The 20,648-nt window shown below is 43.5% G+C and overlaps 1 protein-coding gene across 1 annotated transcript in view; it reads right to left on the reverse strand.

Moving 5' to 3' along the window:
- LOC149441590 (transmembrane protein 132A-like) overlaps window positions 1–20,648 on the reverse strand; it is a 555,893-nt gene that overhangs the window by 176,948 nt on the left and 358,297 nt on the right. The window contains exon 9 of the mRNA XM_089657142.1: window positions 3,917–4,211. Within this exon, the coding sequence (XP_089513268.1) occupies window positions 3,917–4,211 (295 nt within the window). The remainder of the gene's footprint in view (window positions 1–3,916; window positions 4,212–20,648) is intronic.

Consider the following 20,648-nt stretch of genomic DNA (forward strand, 5'->3'; position numbering starts at 1 on the left):
GGACATTGCCGCAGCTCACACTCCCTCCAAACCCGTCCCCTCTCACACAACTACCCCCTCATCACCCCTCTCCCTCAACACAATCCGCAGGGACTTCGTCACTGCTCAAACTCCCTCCAACCCCATCCCCTCTCACACAAGCATCCCCTCATCACCCTTCTCCCACGGCCCCACCACTGCTCTGACCTCCACCTCCACCCCACCCAATAGTCCTCACACTGAAGCCCCCTCTACACTCCACACCTTCGACCTTACTACCATCGAGGAGGTCTCCAAGGTTTTGAGAACGCAGGCTTTTCTGATGCCCGCCTCACCACCTGCCCCCTCGACCCTATCCCCTCACAATTCCTACGACCTCCCTCGCCCCCATCCTACGCTCCCTCACTCACATCTTTAATCTCTCCCTCTCTTCCGGCGCATTCCCCTCCCCTCTGAAGCATGCACATATCACCCCCCATACTTAAAAAGCCCTCCCTGGACCCCAATGACCCAAACAACCTCAGACCCATCTCCCTGCTACCATTCACATCCAAACTACTTGAGTGCTTAGTCTACACTCGCCTAAGCTCTCACCTCAACGACAACAACCTCCTTGATCCCCTACAGTCCGGCTTCCGTCCCCTACACTCCACCGAAACTGCCTTACTCAAACTCTCCAATGACCTTCTAACCGCCAAAGCTAATGGCTCCTACTCCTTGACCTCTCCGCGGCCTTCGGCACAGTCCACCGCCCCCTCCTCCTCAAAAAACTACACTCCCTCGGCCTCAGAGATTCCGCTCTCTCCTGGCTCTCATCCTACCTGTCACAACGCTCTTTCAGCGTTACCTATAACGCTACCACCTCCCCCTCACTCCCCCTCTCTGTTGGGGTCCCTCAAGGCTCTGTCCTCGGGCCCCTTCTCTTCTCCATCTACACCTCCTCCCTTGGCCAACTCATACACTCTCACGGCTTCAATTACCACCTCTATGCCGACACACAAATCTCTCTCTCAACCCCCCACCTCACCCCCTCAGTCTCCGCCCGAATAACAAACCTACTGAAGGACATATCAGACTGGATGTCGCTCCACTTCCTTAAACTGGACCTCTCCAAAACCGACCTAGTCTTCCCCCCAGCCCGCACACCACCCCCCCATTGACTTCTCCATCACGTCCAACAATGCCTCTATCAGACCCGCCCCGCAGGCCAGAGTACTTGGTGTCATTCTGGACTCCAACCTATCCTTCCAGCCCCAAGTCCAATCATTAACAAACTCATGCAGACTCCAACTCCGCAACATCGCCAAAATCCACACGTTCCTAACCCCAGAAACCAATAAACAGCTCATCCACTCCCTCATCATATCACGACTCGATTACTGCAACTCCCTCCTCACTGGCCTGCCTCGCCACAGGCTATCCCCGCTTCAGTCGGTCCTGAATACAGCAGCCAGACTCATTCACCTTACCAACCGCTCCGTTTTTGCCACCCCCCTCTGCCAATCCCTCCACTGGTTTCCGATTGCGCAACAGATCAAATTCAAAAACCTAACACTGACATACAAAGCTGTCCACCATACTGCGCCAAATTACATCACCGACCTAATATCCAAGTACCACCCAACACGCACACTCCGCTCCTCACAAGACCTCCTTCTCTCTAGTTCCCCGGTCTCCTCCTCCCATGCCTGCCTCCAGGATTTCTCCAGAGTGTCACCCATCCTCTGGAACTCCCTGCCCCAACCCATCAGACTATCACCTACTCTCTTCTCCTTTAGGCGCACCCTGAAAACCCACCTCTTCAGGGAAGAATACCCCACCCCCTGCTAACTTGCCGACCTCCTCCACTCTTCCTACCACTCCATCCCCCACAGCTATCTCCTCCTGTACCACTATCCCCTCCCTCCTAGATTGTAAGCTCGAAAGAGCAGGGCCCTCGAACCCCTCGTGTTTTGCATTGTATTGTTACTGTACTGTCGCACGTTCTGTCCCCCTTTGTAATGTACAGCGCTGAGCGAACTGTTGGCGCTTTATAAATACTGTATAACAACAACAATAATAGGGAGATGGTCAAATGAGCACTCTTCTCCGCCCCAATTAGGAACTGAGAAGGATCACGTCATAAAACGGGTGCAACTATAGGTGAGAACTAGTCAACATATACAAAAATATATAAGCACTATTTGTTCTGAAATTAACAGGAGTCAATGCGTTGTTCTAGTTAAGAGTGGAGATAGGAGCATTTACCCAGTAAAAGCAGGAGTCATTGCGATGTTCTAGTTAAGAGTGGAGATAGGAGCATTTACCTGTGAAAAGCAGAGAAGTTACTTTTTTCTTAATCCCAAATTGAATGCAGTCTATGTCCCCATTGGAGAGATTTTCTTCTAAAATACTAGCCAAACTTCCCACCACTGAATAAAAATTCTACTCCTGTTCCTTCTGAGCTAAAGTGGTTGCAAAAGGCACTTTTTTTACCTTCATGCATTCTATGCATGAAGGTAAAAAAACCTTCCATGTGCAGCAAGCCGCCCTAATACTTACCTGAGCCCCACCACAATCCAGCAGTATGCACGAGAGCCTCAGCTCCCCGGGGACTCTCCCTCCTCATTGGCAGAGACAGACAGTGAGCAAATGAGAGAGAGGGGGTGAGGCCAAGCTGAGGTTCTCTGTGTGAATAAATGCGCAGAGCAGTGGCTCAGGAGTGAGCTTACCTTGGTGCCCCCATAGCAAGCTGCTTGCACTTGGGGCACTTGGCAGGGGCCGGGAGCTCCGGTAGGGGACACGAGAAGAGGAGGATCGGGGCTGCTCTGTGCAAAAACATTGCTCAGAGCAGGTAAGTATATTATTTTTGTTATTTTTCATAAAATCCCTTTAAACCCAAACTGGAAGATATTTTGTTTGTTAAAACACTGTGTAATTAATAAACACAACTTATTTTCAATTTTTTTAATCTTTTGTTACATCTCAGTACCCTTGATCTCCAGCAGCCTCTTTGCAGTCTTTCCTGTGTACATGCACTTATTCCAATAAAGTCTGCATGACATTTCTCAAGACAAATGTCCTGATTGTGACAGTGAAAGAACATTCCTGTGTAACGTGTGCCTAAACAACCACTTTTAGTCTCCAGTAGAAGCCATGGTAACAAGGTGAGCACACAGGAGCAAACTTAATGCCTCATGCACACAGGATGTTTTTACAGCTTCTTCTAGGGATATCTGACGTTTTATTTTTCCTGCCTCTGAATGCCCCTCCATGTTAGCCTATATGTCCATGTCATAGGCTTTTAGCAACATTTAGTGGCAGGAGCTTTTAGAGGCTTTAAGAGGCAGGAAAAAAAACCACTGCCAGTGCATCCAGGAGCAGCAGAGTTTGGACAGAAAAAATGCTTGAAGCTACTAAAAGCTGCTAAACATGCCTAAACCTTAGTGTGTGAACATTAATTAATTTCAATAACAAGAATAAATGATTTATTCTGGCCAATGAAATTTACGCCCACGAACTTGATGCCTGTTACAGTTCCTAAAAGCTTGTAATAGCTTTAAACACTTTTACAAGCGTCAGGCATTTTTACTGCTAAAATAGCCATTCTGTGTGCATAAGGTCTTAGAGATGGGGACAAGGACCTCTATGACTGGATCACCAGATATTTTAATGAAAGCTGCAGAACTAAAAATGTTGAAAATGACTTTTGAAATTAGATTAACACACTAAAGTGTACATGAGAGTTATTTAAATTAACAAATCCAGATGCATATATTAAATACATTTAAACTTGACCATGTTTTATGAGAACATCTATAATTTCAGTATAATTTTGTTCTATTTCATTACGTGGTTGTACGCTTTACTTCTACTAGCACGATGAGAATGAAGAAGAAATAAGATAAATGTATTACAAACTTCAAGCAAACATGATTTTTGCAACTCATTTTATTACCTCAACTGATGTAACCCCAGGCTGCTGGCCAATAAGAACACTCCCCTCCTCCTCTAGACGTGCTATACGTTGATCTCTGATGATAGCTTGGCTTCTTATTAAAGGAGACACATCCAGAAGCCATTCGCTACCCATGAAGTAGATCAGCTGATTGCTACCATCCAGGGAATGAGCCACAAAGTGGGCAAGAAATCGTACTTGAGCTCTTTGATATTGAGCCTGACAGCTCTGACTTTTGCGATCGGAAACAACTTTGCTTTCTCCATTATTTTCATCCTCAGTGTATCCAAAAGATCTAGAAAGAGTAGAAAAATACTAAGCACAAGATATATAACATTTTAACTAAATGATTGAGTTATATAAAATTGGGTTTTTCACTTCTGTAAAACATCCTCTTTTAGTACTTTAAAGGGACGTGGGGTGAAGTATTGCAAGTACATTGGACTATGCAGCTGTATTCAAGAGATTGGACACTGGCAAGCAAAGTTGTAAGGATAGTCCAGTCCCAGTCCCCCCTCCCCCCACTACCAACATGGAAGTGCAATTATTTTAGTAAATATAAACTGCTAAATACCTTTTCTCATCAGCAGTTAGAGCAGTCTTGTGACATCAGCAGAGCACTAGTCAAAGCTTGTAGGAGTTTTCTTTCTGCTCTATGAGGATGCAAAACCCCTGTCTGGGCAGTGCTGATCACATGCACTCTCCCAAGAAAAAAAAAACCTCTCTAGCAATACATACAAAACTGAGCATGTGGCTAAAGGTTCAGTCTGTCTTATGAGGTGGACATTTGAACAAGAGGAGGGGCAGAGAAAACAAGATCAAACAACCTTTATACACAATGCTGAGAATTAACCCCTTAGGTTCCACAGTTAGTATAACAAGCATGCTTTACTACATATAAAGACTGATTTCACTGTTGTGGGTTTGGTAACATTTTTAAGCAAAATAATAGTAGAAGTGGATAATAAGCTCAGATGTACACCAAAAAAAGGATTTTATGGTAAGCAAATCCTATATTTTTTTTAAGTAAATGTGAACCCTCACTTTGTAAAATCACCCATTTAGTTTAAAACAGAAGTACAAGGCAAAACACACATTTTGTGCAGTGTAATACACACAGACACTTTACACTGCTCAAAAAAATTAAAGGAACACTTTGAAAACACATCAGATCTCAATGGGGAAAATATCATGCTGGATATCTATACTGATATGGACTGGGTAATGTATTAGGAATGTAAAGATGCCCCATCGTTTGATGGAAATGAAAATTATCAACCTACAGAGGACTGAATTCAAAGACACCTCAAAAATCAAAGTGAAAAAATTATGCAGCAGGCTACTCAACTTTGCTAAAATTTCATTGCAGCAACTCAGAATGGTACTCAGTTTGTATGCCCCCGCCAACGTGTTTGTATGCATGCCTGATAACGTCGGGGCATGCTCCTAATGAGATGATGAATGGTATCCTGGAAAATTGGCTCCCAGATCTGGACCAGGCATCACTGAGCTCCTGGACAGTCTGGTGGCTCTGGGGAAGAGGTTGAGACCTCAAAATGCGTTAGCCTGTTGGAAGTTCAGGGTTCCAGTTTTTGCACTTATTTGCAATGTGGATTGGACACCACTGTTTAGTGTGATGTGCCTTTGAATTGCTTCCCTATTGTGAGTGCGATACTTACTTTTTATCCTTCCAATAAATTTTTACGATAATGCACTAGGCCGGTGCGCCCTCTGTTTGTTTTTCTTTATATCGAGTCTGAGGTGCAACCTGGCAGCTTTAGATGGACTGAAACATGATAATAGTTCTAATAGATTTAGGTCAGGCAAGCTTGGGGGCCATTCAATGGTAACAATTCCTTCATCCTACAGAAACTGCCTGCATACTCTCACCACATGAGGCCAAGCATGGTTGTGCACCAGGAGGAACCCAAGACCCACTGCAACAGAGTAGGGTCTGACAATGGGTCCAAGGATTTAATTCCAATACCGAATGGCTGTCAGGGTGCCAATGTCTAGCCTGTAAAGGTCTGTTCGTCCCTCCATGGATAGACCTCCCCAGACCATAACTGACCCACCACTAAAAGGGTCATGCTGAACAATGTTACAGGCAGCATAACATTCTCCACAGCTTCTCCAGACCCTTTTACATCTGTCACATGCTCAGGGTAAACCTGCGCTCATCTGCAAAAAGCACAGGGCGCCAGTGGCAAACCCACCAATTCTAGTGTTCAATGGCAAATGCCAATGAAGCTCTATGGTGCCGGGCAGTGAGCACAGGGCCTACTAGAGGACGTCAGGTCCTCAAGTGGGTTTCTGATTGTTTGGTCAGAGACATTCATACCAGTGGTCTGCTGGAGGTCATTTTGTAGGGCTCTGGCAGTGCTTATCCTGTTTCTCCTTGCACAAAGAAGCAGATACCAGTCTTGCTGATATGTTAAGGACCTTCTACGACCCTTTTCAGCTCTCATAGAGTAACTGCCTGTCAAAACTAGTGAAAAACAGTCAGAAAAGATGAGTAGGGAAAAAATGTCAGTGGCCTCCACCTGTAAAATCATTCCTATTTTGGGGGTCGTCTCATTGTTGTCCATCTAGTGCACCTGTTAAGCAGCTTAAACTGATTAACAACCCCCTCTGCTACTTAACTGACCAATCAATATACCAGGACTGTAATTGACTTGATGCTATACTCTGAAAGTGTTCCTTTAATTTCTTTTGAGCAGTGTATATATATATATATATATATATATATATATATGTACACATCATGCATATACACATACACACATAATACATACACATATATACTGCCCTGAGACTGGGCCACAGGGCAATATTCCAACATGATAACGACCCCAAACACACCTCCATGACAACCACTGCCTTGCTAAAGAAGCCGAGGGTAAAGGTGATGGACTAGCCAAGCATGTCTCCAGACCTACACCCTATTAAGCATCTGTGGGGCATCCTCACATGGAAGGTGGAGGAGCACAAGGTCTCTAACATCCACCAGCTCCGTGGTGTCATCATGGAAGAGTGGAAGAGGACTCCAGTGGCAACCTGTGAAGCTCTATTAAATTCTATTCCAAGAGGGTTAAGGCAGTGCTGGAAAATAATGGTAGCCACACAAAATATTGACACTTTGGGCCCAATTTGGACATTTTCACTTAGGGATGTACTCACTTTTGTTGGCAGCAGTTTAGACATTAATGGCTGTGTGTTGAGTTATTTTGAGGGGACAGCAAATTTACACTGTTATATAAGCTGTACACTCACTACTTGACATTGTAGCAAAGTGTTATTTCTTCAGTGTTTTGTCACATGAAAAGTTATAATAAAATATTTACAAAAATGTGAGGGGTGTACTCACTTCTGTGAGATACTGTGTGTATATATATATATATATATATATATATATATATATATATATATATATACACACACACATATACATATATACACACACACACATACATACACTGGGGTTTGATTCTCAGAAAATAGGTGCAGGAACGCAATCATGACCCTCCCCCCCCCTCTCCCCCCCAACAACCCCCAAACTGCATCAAATATTGGGTGTGGTCAAATCTCTAACAGTGGGAGGGTCTTGAAGGGGCATTAAATACTAGGAGTGCATTACATAACAGTGCAGAGTTCAAAAGTGCACTACACACAGAGTGCAAAGTTCTTCCACAGCTGCTTACCTCTGCATCTCCCATCCACATCTCACTTTCACCCCTCTTTAGCTCTGACCTCTGCATGCAACCCCCCCTCCACTGCTCCCAACTCCCCCCCCCCCACTTCCTACTTAAAAGCTCCACCATCTTCCACGTCTTACTTTTGTTGCTGTGTTAAGCTGAAGCACCCATCCAGCTCTAGTACCTCCCTGCACACTGTAGATGGCTCCGACTCTCTCACTTGCAGGTGGATCATCCATTGGGGGTGTTGGCATCCGCACTGTACCCAGGCACCTGCATCTCCCTTGTCCCCCTATTGCACTCAGTGGGGGCTGCTCAAGAGATCAGATCTCCGGGAGCCGTTGGGAGACAAAGGCCCTGATTTACTAAGAATTGAGTCTACCAGCAGCTACTGAACATTCAGGCAGACTCAATTCAATGAATTAAGACCTTTCAGTGTTCAGAAAGGTGCCCAGCAAGCTGATTCAATAGTCTACTTTCTAGACACTATACTGTTTGTAAATACGAAACCATGTTGGGCGTATTTCTAGAAGCAATGCTGGATATGGTCGCTAGGTTGCGCACAAGCACGGGCTTTGTCCCGTTGGCGTTTATCTGTCTGCATACGAGAATACTTATAATTTAAAATAAAAAGCACACCTATATTATAATTGTTTTGTTTTATTTTTTTTTGGTTGCTATTTCTCCAAAAATGATCGGCCAACTAATGCATTTTCTAATGAATGTTACAAAGTCATACATCCTATTTTCAAATGTCAAACATTTTCAAACTTATATCTTAAATAATTTGAATGTCTAGTTCTAATTACCCAATATAATTCTATATCTTCATTCTCTTTAACCCCTTGACGCCGACGGCACACAAATATGCGGCCTCACGGAACTGGGCTTTTTTCCATGGGGCCGCATATTTGCGTACCTGTCTTTGTGTGGCGCGCTCCCAGCACAGAGATCGCGGTGTCACTGAGAGCCCCAGGTCCCGTTCTAACAATCGGGATCCGGGACTCCAGATTCCGGGTCACGTGATTGCTGTGATAGCCTTTGATTGGCTATTACAGTGATCAGTCACTGTGCAGCCCGGCCCCCTTGATTTTCTCTCTCTATGAATGGAGAAGAGAGATCCATTGTATCTTTCTAACTCCTGACATAAAGAGATAAAAAAAAAGTTTGTAAAAAAAAAAAAAGATAAACATTAAAAAATAAGACAAAAATAAAGAAAAATACCTAGATCAAGGTTTGATCTAGTTCAGTACCAGGGTTAGTGGTTGGGTCAAGGTCAGGGTCAAAGGTCAGGATTTAAAAAAAAATTGGTGTCAGTTAGCGTTAATGTCAGTGTGTTTTAGGTTAAAAAAAAAAAAAAAAGACAAAAGCAAAATGCGCACTATTGTTTTTGGGCTGTACTATGGGTACAAACAACAAATAACATACACATATATGGTATCTCTGCGATCGTCAAGAGCTGGAGAATTTATTTTGGGTTGTTCTATGGAGGTAGGTTATGGTCGTAACAAGAAAAACACAACTTAAAAAAAAAACCAGATTTTTTTTTTTTACTATTTTGGGCCAGTTTTCCTTTGATAATAAAAAAAATTAGGAGTTATCCATTATCATTTACCACCAAATGAAAGCCCAATTTGTCCTGAAAAAAAAACAAGGTATAATCTACCTGGATGTACAATGCAGTTGTGATGATATGTACGGTTGTACTAACACATGTCAACGTTGCAGAATTGTGCTTAGGCATTTAGATTCATTTTACCCTTAGGCGTGAAGGGGTTAATCATGTAACTATTGTACATTCCAGCTCAAACTCTGTCTGTTACAGTGGGTTAGTGGCTAGCACTCAGGGCTTGCAGCACTTGGGTCATGGGTTCTAATCCCAGTCATGGCCGCACCTGTCTAGGGTTTGCATGCTTTCTCTGTGCAGGTGTGTTTCTGCCAAAGACATGCTGTTAGGTTTTGGCCTTAGTCTGTAATGTCAAGGAGCTTACAATCTATTGTGAATGGACAAAATATGGAGATCAATTTCCAGGGTTCTGTCAGTGCCAGGAATATTAAGATTTTGGCTACTGAAGGGAAATGTATGTTTTTGGACTGTCCTCACTCCATGTTGTTTTTTGTATCCCATTTTGATTAATTGCTTTTGTATTATACCCAGAATGAGTTAATGAAAATATGCTGTGTCAGTTATGTGCTATAGAACTGTGCTCACAATATTCTTTTGTTTTTTATCTTAGCTTAGCCTTGGTAGAGGCAGGGAAAGTATCCAGTTATTTCTTTGTACTAACAGCATCTGTTTCTGCTATGATATACAGTCATGGCCGAAATTGTTGGCACCCTTGATATTTCTCCAGGAAATCATGTATTTCTCACGAAACGTATTGCATTAACACATGTTTTGCTATACACATGTTTATTCCCTTTGTGTGTATTGGGACAAAACAAAAAAAGGGAGGAAAGAAAGCAAATTCGACATAATGTCACACAAACCTCCAAAAATGGGCTGGACAAAAGTATTGGCACCCTTTCACAACTGCGGATAAATAAGAATGTTACAAGCATGTGATGCTCCTGTAAACTCACCTGGGGCAAGTAACAGGTGTGGGCAATATAGAAATCACACCTGAAAGCAGATAAAAAGGAGAGACGTTCACTTAACCTTTGCATTGTGTGTCTGTCTGTGCCACACTAAGCATGGACAACAGAAAGAGGAGACGAGAACTGTCTGAGGACCTGAGAACCAAAATTGTGGCAAAATATCAACAATCTCAAGGTTACAAGTCCATCTCCAGAGAACTAGATTTGCCTTTGTCCACAGTGCGCAACATTATCAAGAAGTTTGCAACCCATGGCACTGTAGCTAATCTCCCTGGTCGTGGACGGATGAGGAAAATTGATGAAAGATTGCAACGCAGAATAGTCCGGATGGTGGATAAGCAGCCCCAAACATGTTCCAAAGACATTCAAGCTGTCCTGCAGGCTCAGGGAGCATCAGTGTCAGCGCGAACTATCCGTCGACATTTAAATGAAATGAAACGCTATGGCAGGAGACCCAGGAGGACCCCACTGCTGACACAGAGACATAAAAAAGCAAGACTACAGTTTGCCAAAATGTACTTGAGTAAGCCAAAAGCCTTCTGGGAAAACGTCTTGTGGACAGATGAGACCAAGATAGAGCTTTTCGGTAAAGCACATCATTCTACTGTTTACCGAAAACGGAATGAGGCCTACAAAGAACAAAACACAGTACCTACGGTAAAATATGGTGGAGGTTCAATGATGTTTTGGGGTTGTTTTGCTGCCTCTGGCACTGGGTGCCTTGACTGTGTGCAAGGCATCATGAAATCTGAGGATTACCAAAGGATTTTGGGTCGCACTGTAGGGCCCAGTGTCAGAAAGCTGGGTTTGCGTCCAAGATCCTGGGTCTTCCAGCAGGACAATGACCCCAAACATACGTCAAAAAGCACTCAGAAATGGATGGCAAAGAAGCGCTGGAGAGTTCTGAAGTGGCCAGCAATGAGCCCAGATCTAAATCCCATTGAACACCTGTGGAGAGATCTTAAAATTGCTGTTGGGAAAAGGTGTCCTTCCAATAAGAGAGACCTGGAGCTGTTTGCAAAGGAAGAGTGGTCCAAAATTCCGGGTGAGAGGTGTCAGAAGCTTATTGATGGTTATAGGAAGCGACTGATTTCAGTTATGTTTTCCAAAGGGTGTGCAACCAAATATTAAGTTAAGGGTGCCAATACTTTTGTCCAGCCCATTTTTGGGGTTTTGTGTGACATTATGTCATATTTGCTTTTCTGCCTCTGTTTTATATTTGTTCCAATACATACAAAGGGAATAAACATGTGTATAGCAAAACATGTGTTAATGCAATACCTTTTTTGTGTGAAATACTTGATTTTCAGGAAAAATATCAAGGGTGCCAACAATTTCGGCCATGACTGTAGTTAAAAGTCAAATACTTCTGTCCCATGGGAAAATAACTGTTGGTTACTTGTAACTGATTTCAAGGTCTGAGAAGTCTCACGTTCACAGCCTTGACAAATTCTATTGTATGGTTTTCTTTGTTACAATATAAGAGGAAGAACCTACGAATAAAGATTCAGATTGTCTTCTGGAAACTTGTGTGTGCATGCTAATTTCTTTCATTCCAGAACACGGTCTCTTAGGCCTAATGGGGAACCGAAACCTACCAGTGATTGATTAAAAGCACAAATTCCTTTCAGATTGGGGGCTCATCCCGGAATCGGAGAGTCATCCTATCCGGTAAGTATTTGATTTCGATTTTCTGATATTTACCGTGACTAGGCTCTGGCTGAGTTCCGATGCCCACATACTTTGGGAGTATGTTTTAATGAAAGGGTATAGTGTAAAAGATTGCCGGCCGGCATAAGTACTTTTGGGAAGCACTGAAGGACACAGGTTGTCCAGAAAATGTGTATGTACTTTTGGTAAGTACTTTTGAGGACATTGGATGTCCAGGGACACGGGTTGTCCAAGAAATAAGAAAATATTGACACTGGTAAGTTTGGGCTGCCAAAATTCTGTTGCTTATCTTTCTGTCGTGTAAAGTATAAGATAATTTGTTGTGTGACACAGATGTCAAGGTGGTAAGTGTATGGACCGGTAGTTACGGGTTTTATGTTTTGCAAATGACTTGTCCTGAATGTGTATGTGGATTGTTTTTTAGTTATCATATCCCCGAAGGATATCTCATCAGTAAGGTAGTAAAGGGATATAAAAATAAGTTAGGAAAAGGACTCTTTTTTTATCAAGGTAGTTCTAACATACAGATAGAAAGAGTAAATTTACATTGTCCAGTAGATTTTCAAGAGGGACTTACAGTGTAAGAAGTTAAGAGACAGGTTAGAGACAAAGGATATTATTATAGTGTCCTTTTCAGGGTACAGAGTAGGAAGAGTTGTATATTCTTTCTCTGTTTTTTTATAATTTTTGTAATAAGCGATAATTGGTCACAGATCACTCGACCCGAGAAGGTATACAAGTGACTAGATTTATGTTTTAGGAAGACGCATCTGAGGAAAACTCAGTTGGCAGTCAAGCACTGTAAATCACTTTCACTTTTTTCCTTTTTTTTTGAATCTATAAATTTTTTCTGAATAGATAAAATAGGACAACATAAGAGTAAAAATACACCTTGTCTGGAACAGGGGGAGTCATGTAAAGACTTCATAGCCCGGATTTGTGGGACTGATTATTACCTAATAAATCCGTGGATAGACAATCTAGCAGGGTGGACTGAAGCAATGGGAAGTTCAAGTCCGTTCCCAAGAACAGGAGATAATGACACTTTTCATATGGATATGATAAAAGGCCCTAGTCCCGGACCGGCAGATAGAACCAGACACAAGGTGGCGACACAGACCAAGTAATATCCATTTCTCACAGTAGGGGACACATTGATAATTAAATGTTTAGAAGTAGAAGACATTGACTGTATTACAAAACATTGTCTCAAGCCCACTGTTACACTGGTATATTTAAAAAAGGCATGTAAAAACAGGAATTTTACACGGAAGACATTACACTGATTATTGACTCACTGGTTGATACCACCCGTTGGTGTCTGAAATGCCATCTCTTTTTACAGCCATACCGTCTGATGCTGAATATTTTTCAGTAATTAACTTAGCAAATGTATTTTTAGCGTCCCTGTTGACGCAGAGACACAGCTCATTTTTGGTTACTGTTTCCACGGCCGCCAGATGATCTGGTGTAAAATGTCTCAGGGTTTTTTTGTGGATTTTTCTGTAGTTTATTTAATTGTCCTCCAGGCCACTCTGAGGGGGTGGATGAATGTAAAAATAAAGGTCCGCAATAAAAAAAAAAAAGAAAAAAAAAAAAAAAAAACAGCGTGGGTCCCCCCTCTCATCCTTACCAAGCCCTTCAGGTCTGGTATGGATATGAAGGGGGAACTCCACGCTGAAATTTAAAAAAAAAAACAGCGTGGGTCCCCCTCAATATCCATACCAGACCCTTATCCGAGCATGCAGCCCGGCAGGTCAGGAAAGGGGGGGGACGAGCGAGTGCCCCCCCCTCCTGAACCATACCAGGCCACATGCCCTCAACATGGGGGGGGTGCTTTGGGGCAGGGGGGCTCCCCTTTGCATGGCAAATTGCACCCAATGTTACTGGGGGCTAACACCACTGTCACATCTAATCCGATGCGGCAATTGCCCAACATACAGTGAAGTTGCACGAGTTCACAATCCAATTGGATGTGAACAGAGCCTACAGTGGCCAATAGGGTGCGACTTGGTCTACGATTTGCAAGTCGCCTGTCATGCCAATTGCATGGCAATCGCAAACAATGTTACTGGGGGCTACCCGGTCACATTAAAGCAGATTTCTAAGTGGTGTTATTGACACCACAGTCACATCATGTGACTTGCATAGAAGTTGCATGATTTCAAAGTCGGGGTACATGGTGATTTCAAGTGCAATTTGCAAGACATTCGACACCGATCTCTCAGCAAATTGCATGAAAAGTAGTGTATTCATTACTCCATTATTACTTGCGGCTCCGACCAAGTTTGAACCACAACAATATGAACGCTCCAATAGCATGCACATTGAGTGGGACTTGGCATGTGATTTGCACAACATGCAAGTTGTAAATCGTCTGCAAAGTCGCACCCTATTGTCTGCTATTAGAGCGACCATATGGGTGCGTTTCAAACACTGATTTCTTAAGTAGTACATGTACTACTTTAGTGGCAATTTGCATAGAGATCTGTGTCAGATGTCTTGAAAATTGCATTGAAATGGTCAACTTTACTGGAAGTCGCATGATTTGTAAATCAGCTTTGCCCAGAGTGTAATGTTTGGTGATGTTTGATTTCTGGAGTGTTTCGCCAATTGTTGGGAAATTCACCATACTAGTCAAATCGATTTGTCATTTTCAGTATTGCATACAAGATGTGGTCATGTGACTGTCTTAACTCATGCGATAATCTGGAGGGAATTGTGACCATAGCAGCAATAAAGGTTCCAATTGGGGTTCCCTTTCACATCCCTGCTCAATGTTCTGTTGTATGCTGCACATGTACATTTCACTGTATATTTCTTTCTGATTTGTGGGGCCTGTATACCAAGGGTTAATGCAGGTAGGAAGCGGATTCATCAGGTGAAAACACTTTCACTGACCAAATTAGGGTCAGTGGTGGGTGTGGCTTAATTGGGTGTGGGGCCTTGTTTGGCGTGCTCCAAATACAACCTAGCTTATATAAAGATGTGCAGTAGTGAGTAATTTGGCCTGTTACTAGGCCGGGTGGTTTTTGACTAAGTCCTTGCATGGTGTGGTTTGGGGGAAGAAGAGATTTTGTGCTGAATTGCCTCAGACACCACTCAGGCTGTGTTTGGAAGTGGGCTGGAAAGGTTTGCATATTTTTGGCCTTGTAAAGTGTGTTTGTGTGTTATTGCACAATGATTGTGTTTTTTCTCTTTGCATTGAAAGCCTCACACATGTCAATCGTTTTGTTTAAAATCTGCTCTTGTTTTAATTTTGCTTGCTTATTTAGACTCCAATGCTTTTTCTGACAAACCTGCTGACAAATGTATGTGTAGGGGATTTGTAGAGGTGAGAGGGTTTTTTTTTCACATGCTTTGTTTTCTTGATATTTTGATCTGTAGACTTTTTTTGTGAATGGATCTTTATACTAAGTGATTGTGTAAGTAAATCTTATATGCACGAAAATGTTGCTTAATTCATCTTCCCCTTTGTTTCCTGATATAACCTGTGCATGCACAGTTCATTAGAAGTATCTTTAGATTGTAAGCTCTTATGAGCAGGAGTGTTTTATTTTTGCCACATCCTATTTTTGTGACTCACCAAGATATTGACTGTACCTACTTGTTCCTGCTGACCAAATAAATGAAGATATTTTTGATCAATAAATGTTTGACCAATGTTTTTGTGTTTATTTTATGTTCAATATATGAACAACCTTAATAGTTACTTTGTATACTTATATAATCTGCTCAAATGTAGCTTGTAAGAGCATGAATATGCAAGTGTGTGCAAACTGGCTTTTTCAAAACCAAAAAAAAAAAAAAAAAACCCACTTGCACCACAATATTATGTACTAATGAATGTCATTCACTGTGCAGCCAGCTACAGGTTTTCTACAATTCGATTTACAGTAATAAAATAGTCCACAATTTGTTGATTTTTGGCCTTTGGCAACAAATATATATTAGCCAAGGTTAAAAAAACAAATCAATAAGAAACACGCATTCGCGAAAGCTATCATAGCCGCGCATAGAAATGCGCGATTGCAAACAAATAAGCGCCAAACAGGTGTCCCCATGGCGCATGAACGGCTATCCTCCTCGAAGTCCGTCATCACGTGCGCGCGCACCCGGAACTGGTTGTGGGGAGTGTAAGTGGATGAGAAGTGGTTGGAGGTTTTGTGTTGGTTGAAAATTTTGATAACTTTATTGGCATTTGGACATGGCGAGAGCACAGTTCTCAACTGAGGAGATGATACTTATATGTAAAGTAAGTGTGGCCATTGCAAATATGTTTATAACATGTGAGGGACAGGTAATTGTAATTTTGTGGGTGGGGCCTAGCAGAATCTCACTTGGTGCACATGCTACTTATCTGTACATTAGCTCCTGGGTATTGATGGGTCAATGATATTAACCACTTGCCTACTGGGTACTCCTACCCCCTTCCTGTCCTGGCCAATTTTCATCTTTCTGCACTGTTACCCTTTGAATGACAATTGTGCGGTCATGCCACATTGTACCCATCTTAAATTTATATCAGTTTTTTCAGACAAATAGAGCTTTCTTTGGGTGGTGTTGACTTGCTGCTGTGTGTTTTACTTTTTGCTCGATAAACAACAAAATAGCTCATAATGAATAAAAGTCTGTTTATATTATAACATTTGGTAAACTGGTAATTTAGCAACACTGATGTGCGTTGATGAGGCAGCACTGGTGGGTGGCACTGCTGGCCACAGGTGGGCGGAACTGTTGGTGGGCACTGATCATGAGGGCACTGATCATCGGTGCTGACCCCTGCTCTGATAACTGCTGGTTCTCGGCAGTACTTTCCACACATTCTGACAGCGTGATGAAAGTGCAGTCAAATGCATTTCCCGGAGATCAGCGTGTCATTGGACATGGCTGATCACATGGTAAAAAGCCGCTATGATTGGCCTTTTACCACATCACGTGATCAGCTGTGTCCTTAGGACACAGCAATCACGGAGAGCGCGTTCTGCCAGGATGTCATATGACGCCCTCCCAGAGCTGCCTGGATGCAGTGTAGCGTTATTCGGCTATCTGCGGTCGCCAAATAGGTAACCAGCTAGGCCTTCATGGCTAATCTTTGAATATCTGGACATGTATACTGCGTATAATGCATTACATTCTACAATGTGTTGGTGTACATGGTATTACAGTGTGCAATGCGTTGCTGGATTCTGCATGACAGTGGACAGCGTATCACAGTGTGCAATGCGTTGCTCCATCCTGCATGACAGTGTACAGTGCATTAGTCTACAATGTGTGGGTGTACACGGTATCACAGTGTGCAATGCGTTGCTCCATCCTACATGACAGTGTACAGTGCATTAGTCTACAATGTGTGAGTGTACACGGTATCACAGTGTGCAATGCGTAGCTCTATCCTACATGACAGTGTACAGTGCATTACAGTCTACAATGTGTTGGTGTACACGGTATCACAGTGTGCAATGCGTAGCTCTATCCTGCATGATAGTGTACAGTGCATTACAGTCTACAAGGTGTTGGTATACACGGTATCACAGTGTGCAATGCGTAGCTCTATCCTGCATGATAGTGTACAGTGCATTACAGTCTACAATGTGTGGGTGTACACGGTATTACATTGTACAGTGTATTACAGTGTGCAATGCGTTGTACACTGCAGTGTGCACTAAAGCATTTTACACTCATGCACTGTACACACTAACGCATTTGACATTTCTAGTGTGCAATGCGTTCGTGTGTAATGCCTTCGACAATACAATGCATTTGCAGTATTGGTGTATGTTTATTAAGCACAGATAATTAATCTGATTTTAGTTATCAAGGAGAAGTCTTCTCTGTCCCCCTGTTTATGAGGTGGAGGACAATTGTTTTCCGAAGAAGAGAGGAGACATTTTTTCAAGGAGATCTGTATAGATTTCCAGAGATATGTGTAGATGGTTGAGGGGCTGCATGTGATCGCCGGAGATAATTGTGATTAAGAGTTAAACCAGTGAATGAAAAGTGTAAAAAAACATGGATTGAAAATAATCTGCACCGACCACTGTGCTTTGTCAAGCCACATATTGGCACATTCTGGTTTCACACAGATGCGATGTGAAATTTGCAGTGTTTTCTGTGCAAGCGCTGCACCGCATCACAACCGCAACCCCTTCATGCCACCTGCTGCGGCATTCTAGGTGAAGTTAACAACACACCAAAATTGGTACACAAAGCGTATTGCGATTTGCCAAATTGGATCGCATGCCTATTCACACCCATGTGCATACCCTGAAAAAGGGTCCTGCACATTTTTGGCCCGGATGCTGTGCAATTTGAGGTTTGCAAAATGTTTGTCTCTAATTGGAACGCACACAAATTGCATGTGATTTGCCCAGGAGTGCGGTGTTATACCACAATGCATGTATGTAAAGCCAGAATAAAAGGATGTGTATTTTGTCTACTTTTACTTGCGCATGTTAACATTATGTAAGTGCATTTTTCTTCTCTTTAACATGCTATAGAAATGGAACATGCATTTGGATGTAGTGTTTTTGTACATTTTGGAAGTATTCTAAACACACATTGACCCTAGGGCCACACCATATCTTAAGCAGCGTTTGTCAGAAATGCTGTACAGTACATTTAAAGCGGATTTACACTCCACCTATCAAAAAATAACAGTCATCAGCTACAAAAACGGTAACTGCTAACTTTTAAAAAGCAGCCGCTTACCGCAGAACAGCCAAAATCATTCATTTAGCTGCTCCCATGCCAGCATTCCTTGGCCCCTCTCTCCTGTCCATTGATCCCCGAACAAGCACCTTGTTTTGGTGTGAGCCCAAGAACACTCCTTCATGAGCCACGTATACCAGAGAGGCAAGCTTTTCAAGCACATCATGAAATCAGGATGGGGCTCCACTTCAAGTGAGCATTAGTGTGCCTGGGGGAGGGGGGGACCTTGGGCCTTTCCAAACACAGTAGATGCTCCAAGAATGTTTCCTTGAACTCTTGAAATGGTTAAAAAGGAAAGACACTCTAGATAGCCTGCACTGAGAATTGACTGTCAATGATTATTTGCTCTCATTTTTCAGGAGTGGTACTGCTTGCGGTTGAAGCTGGTAGAAATCCACCTTCACGTCCTCCACTCACCTTCACTTGTGGCCAGTGGATATTTTGTGGCCCCAGGCAGGAACTGGCATCGAGGACCTGCATAAAGACCCTGGCATGCCAGAGGTGGTTTGGAAGCAGCACAGCAATTTGACCATCCCTTTCCTCTATGTTGGTTTTAGGGGTGTAGAATTGCTTCTCGTTCGTGAACTGACTGTCGCCGGATATCAGAGTCCCCATATTTTCAAGATATGTTTTAGCCATTTTGGCTTATTTTTATGTTGAGTCAATTAACCACTTGCCTACCAGGCACTTATACCCCCTTCCTTACCAGGCCAATTTTCAGCTTTCAGCGCTGGCGCACTTTGATTGACAATTGCGCGGTCATGCAACATTGTACCCATATGAAATTTTGATCATTTTTTTCTCACAAATAGAGCTTTCTTTTGGTGGTATTTAATCGCCACTGGGCGCTTTACTTTTTGCGCTATAAATTAAAAAAAGTGCAAAAAATTAAAAAAAAAAAAAAAAGTTTATTTGTTTCTTTTATAAAATTTTTCAAACAGGTATTTTTTCTCCTTCACTGATTTGCGTTGATGAGGCGGCACTGATGGGCACTGATAGGCGGCACTGATGGGCACTGATAGGCAGCACTAAAGGGCACTGATAGGCAGTACTAATGAGGTGGCACGGATAGGCGGCACTGATAGACAGCACTAATTAGGGGTCACGGATAGGCGGCACTGATATGCAGCACTGATAGGCGGCACTGATAGGTGACACTGATGATGGGTACTGATAGACGGCACTGACTGGCATCACTTCTGGGCACTGACTGGCGGCAATGACTGGCACAACCCCTGGGCACTGACTGGTGGCACTGACTGGCAGCACTGCTGGGCTGCACTGGTGGGTGGCACTGGTGGGCAGCACTGGTGGGTGGCACTGGTGGGCACAGGTGGGTGGCACTGGTGGGTGGGCACAGGTGGGTGGCACTGGTGGGTGGGCACAGGTGGGTGGCACTGCTGGGCACATGTAGGTGGCACTTCTGGGCACAGGTATGTGGCACTGCAGAGTGGCACAGGTGGGGGCACTGCTGGGCACAGGTGGGGGCACTGCTGGGAACGGGTGGGCGGGGCTAGTGGGCGCACTGCTGGGCGGAACTTGCGGGTGTCACTGCTGGGCACCGATCATCAGGGCACTGATCATCAGTGCCCTGATGATCGGTGCCGATCCCCGCTCTGACAACTGCCGGTTCTCGGCAGTACTTTCCTCACGATCTGACAGCGTGAGGAAAGTGCAGCCGAGAACCGGCACTTGCATTTCCCTGTGATCAGCGTGTCATTGGACACCGCTGATCACGTGGTAAAAGGCCGGTGGGATCGGCCTTTCACCACATCACGTGATCAGCTGTGTCCGTAGGACACAGCGATCACGGAGATCGCCGGGTGCGCGCCCCCTGGGGCGCGCAGGAGAGCGCGTTCTGGGAGGACGTCATATGACGTCCACTCAGAACTGGCCGGCCGCGCTGAAGCCGTCATTCGGCTATGCGCGGTCGGCAAGAAGTTAAAGACTATTTTTTGTTACCTTAAAAAAGTGTCAGATCCTCTTGATTGTATTCCCGAGACTTAAGATGGCCAGATAATATGCAATCTGAGGAAAAGTCAGTGCAATGTCCTCCA

The sequence above is a fragment of the Staurois parvus genome, unplaced genomic scaffold (assembly GCF_062004578.1).
Source record: "Staurois parvus isolate SC_StPar_1 unplaced genomic scaffold, SC_StPar_1.0 ptg000969l, whole genome shotgun sequence".
NCBI lineage: Eukaryota > Metazoa > Chordata > Amphibia > Anura > Ranidae > Staurois > Staurois parvus.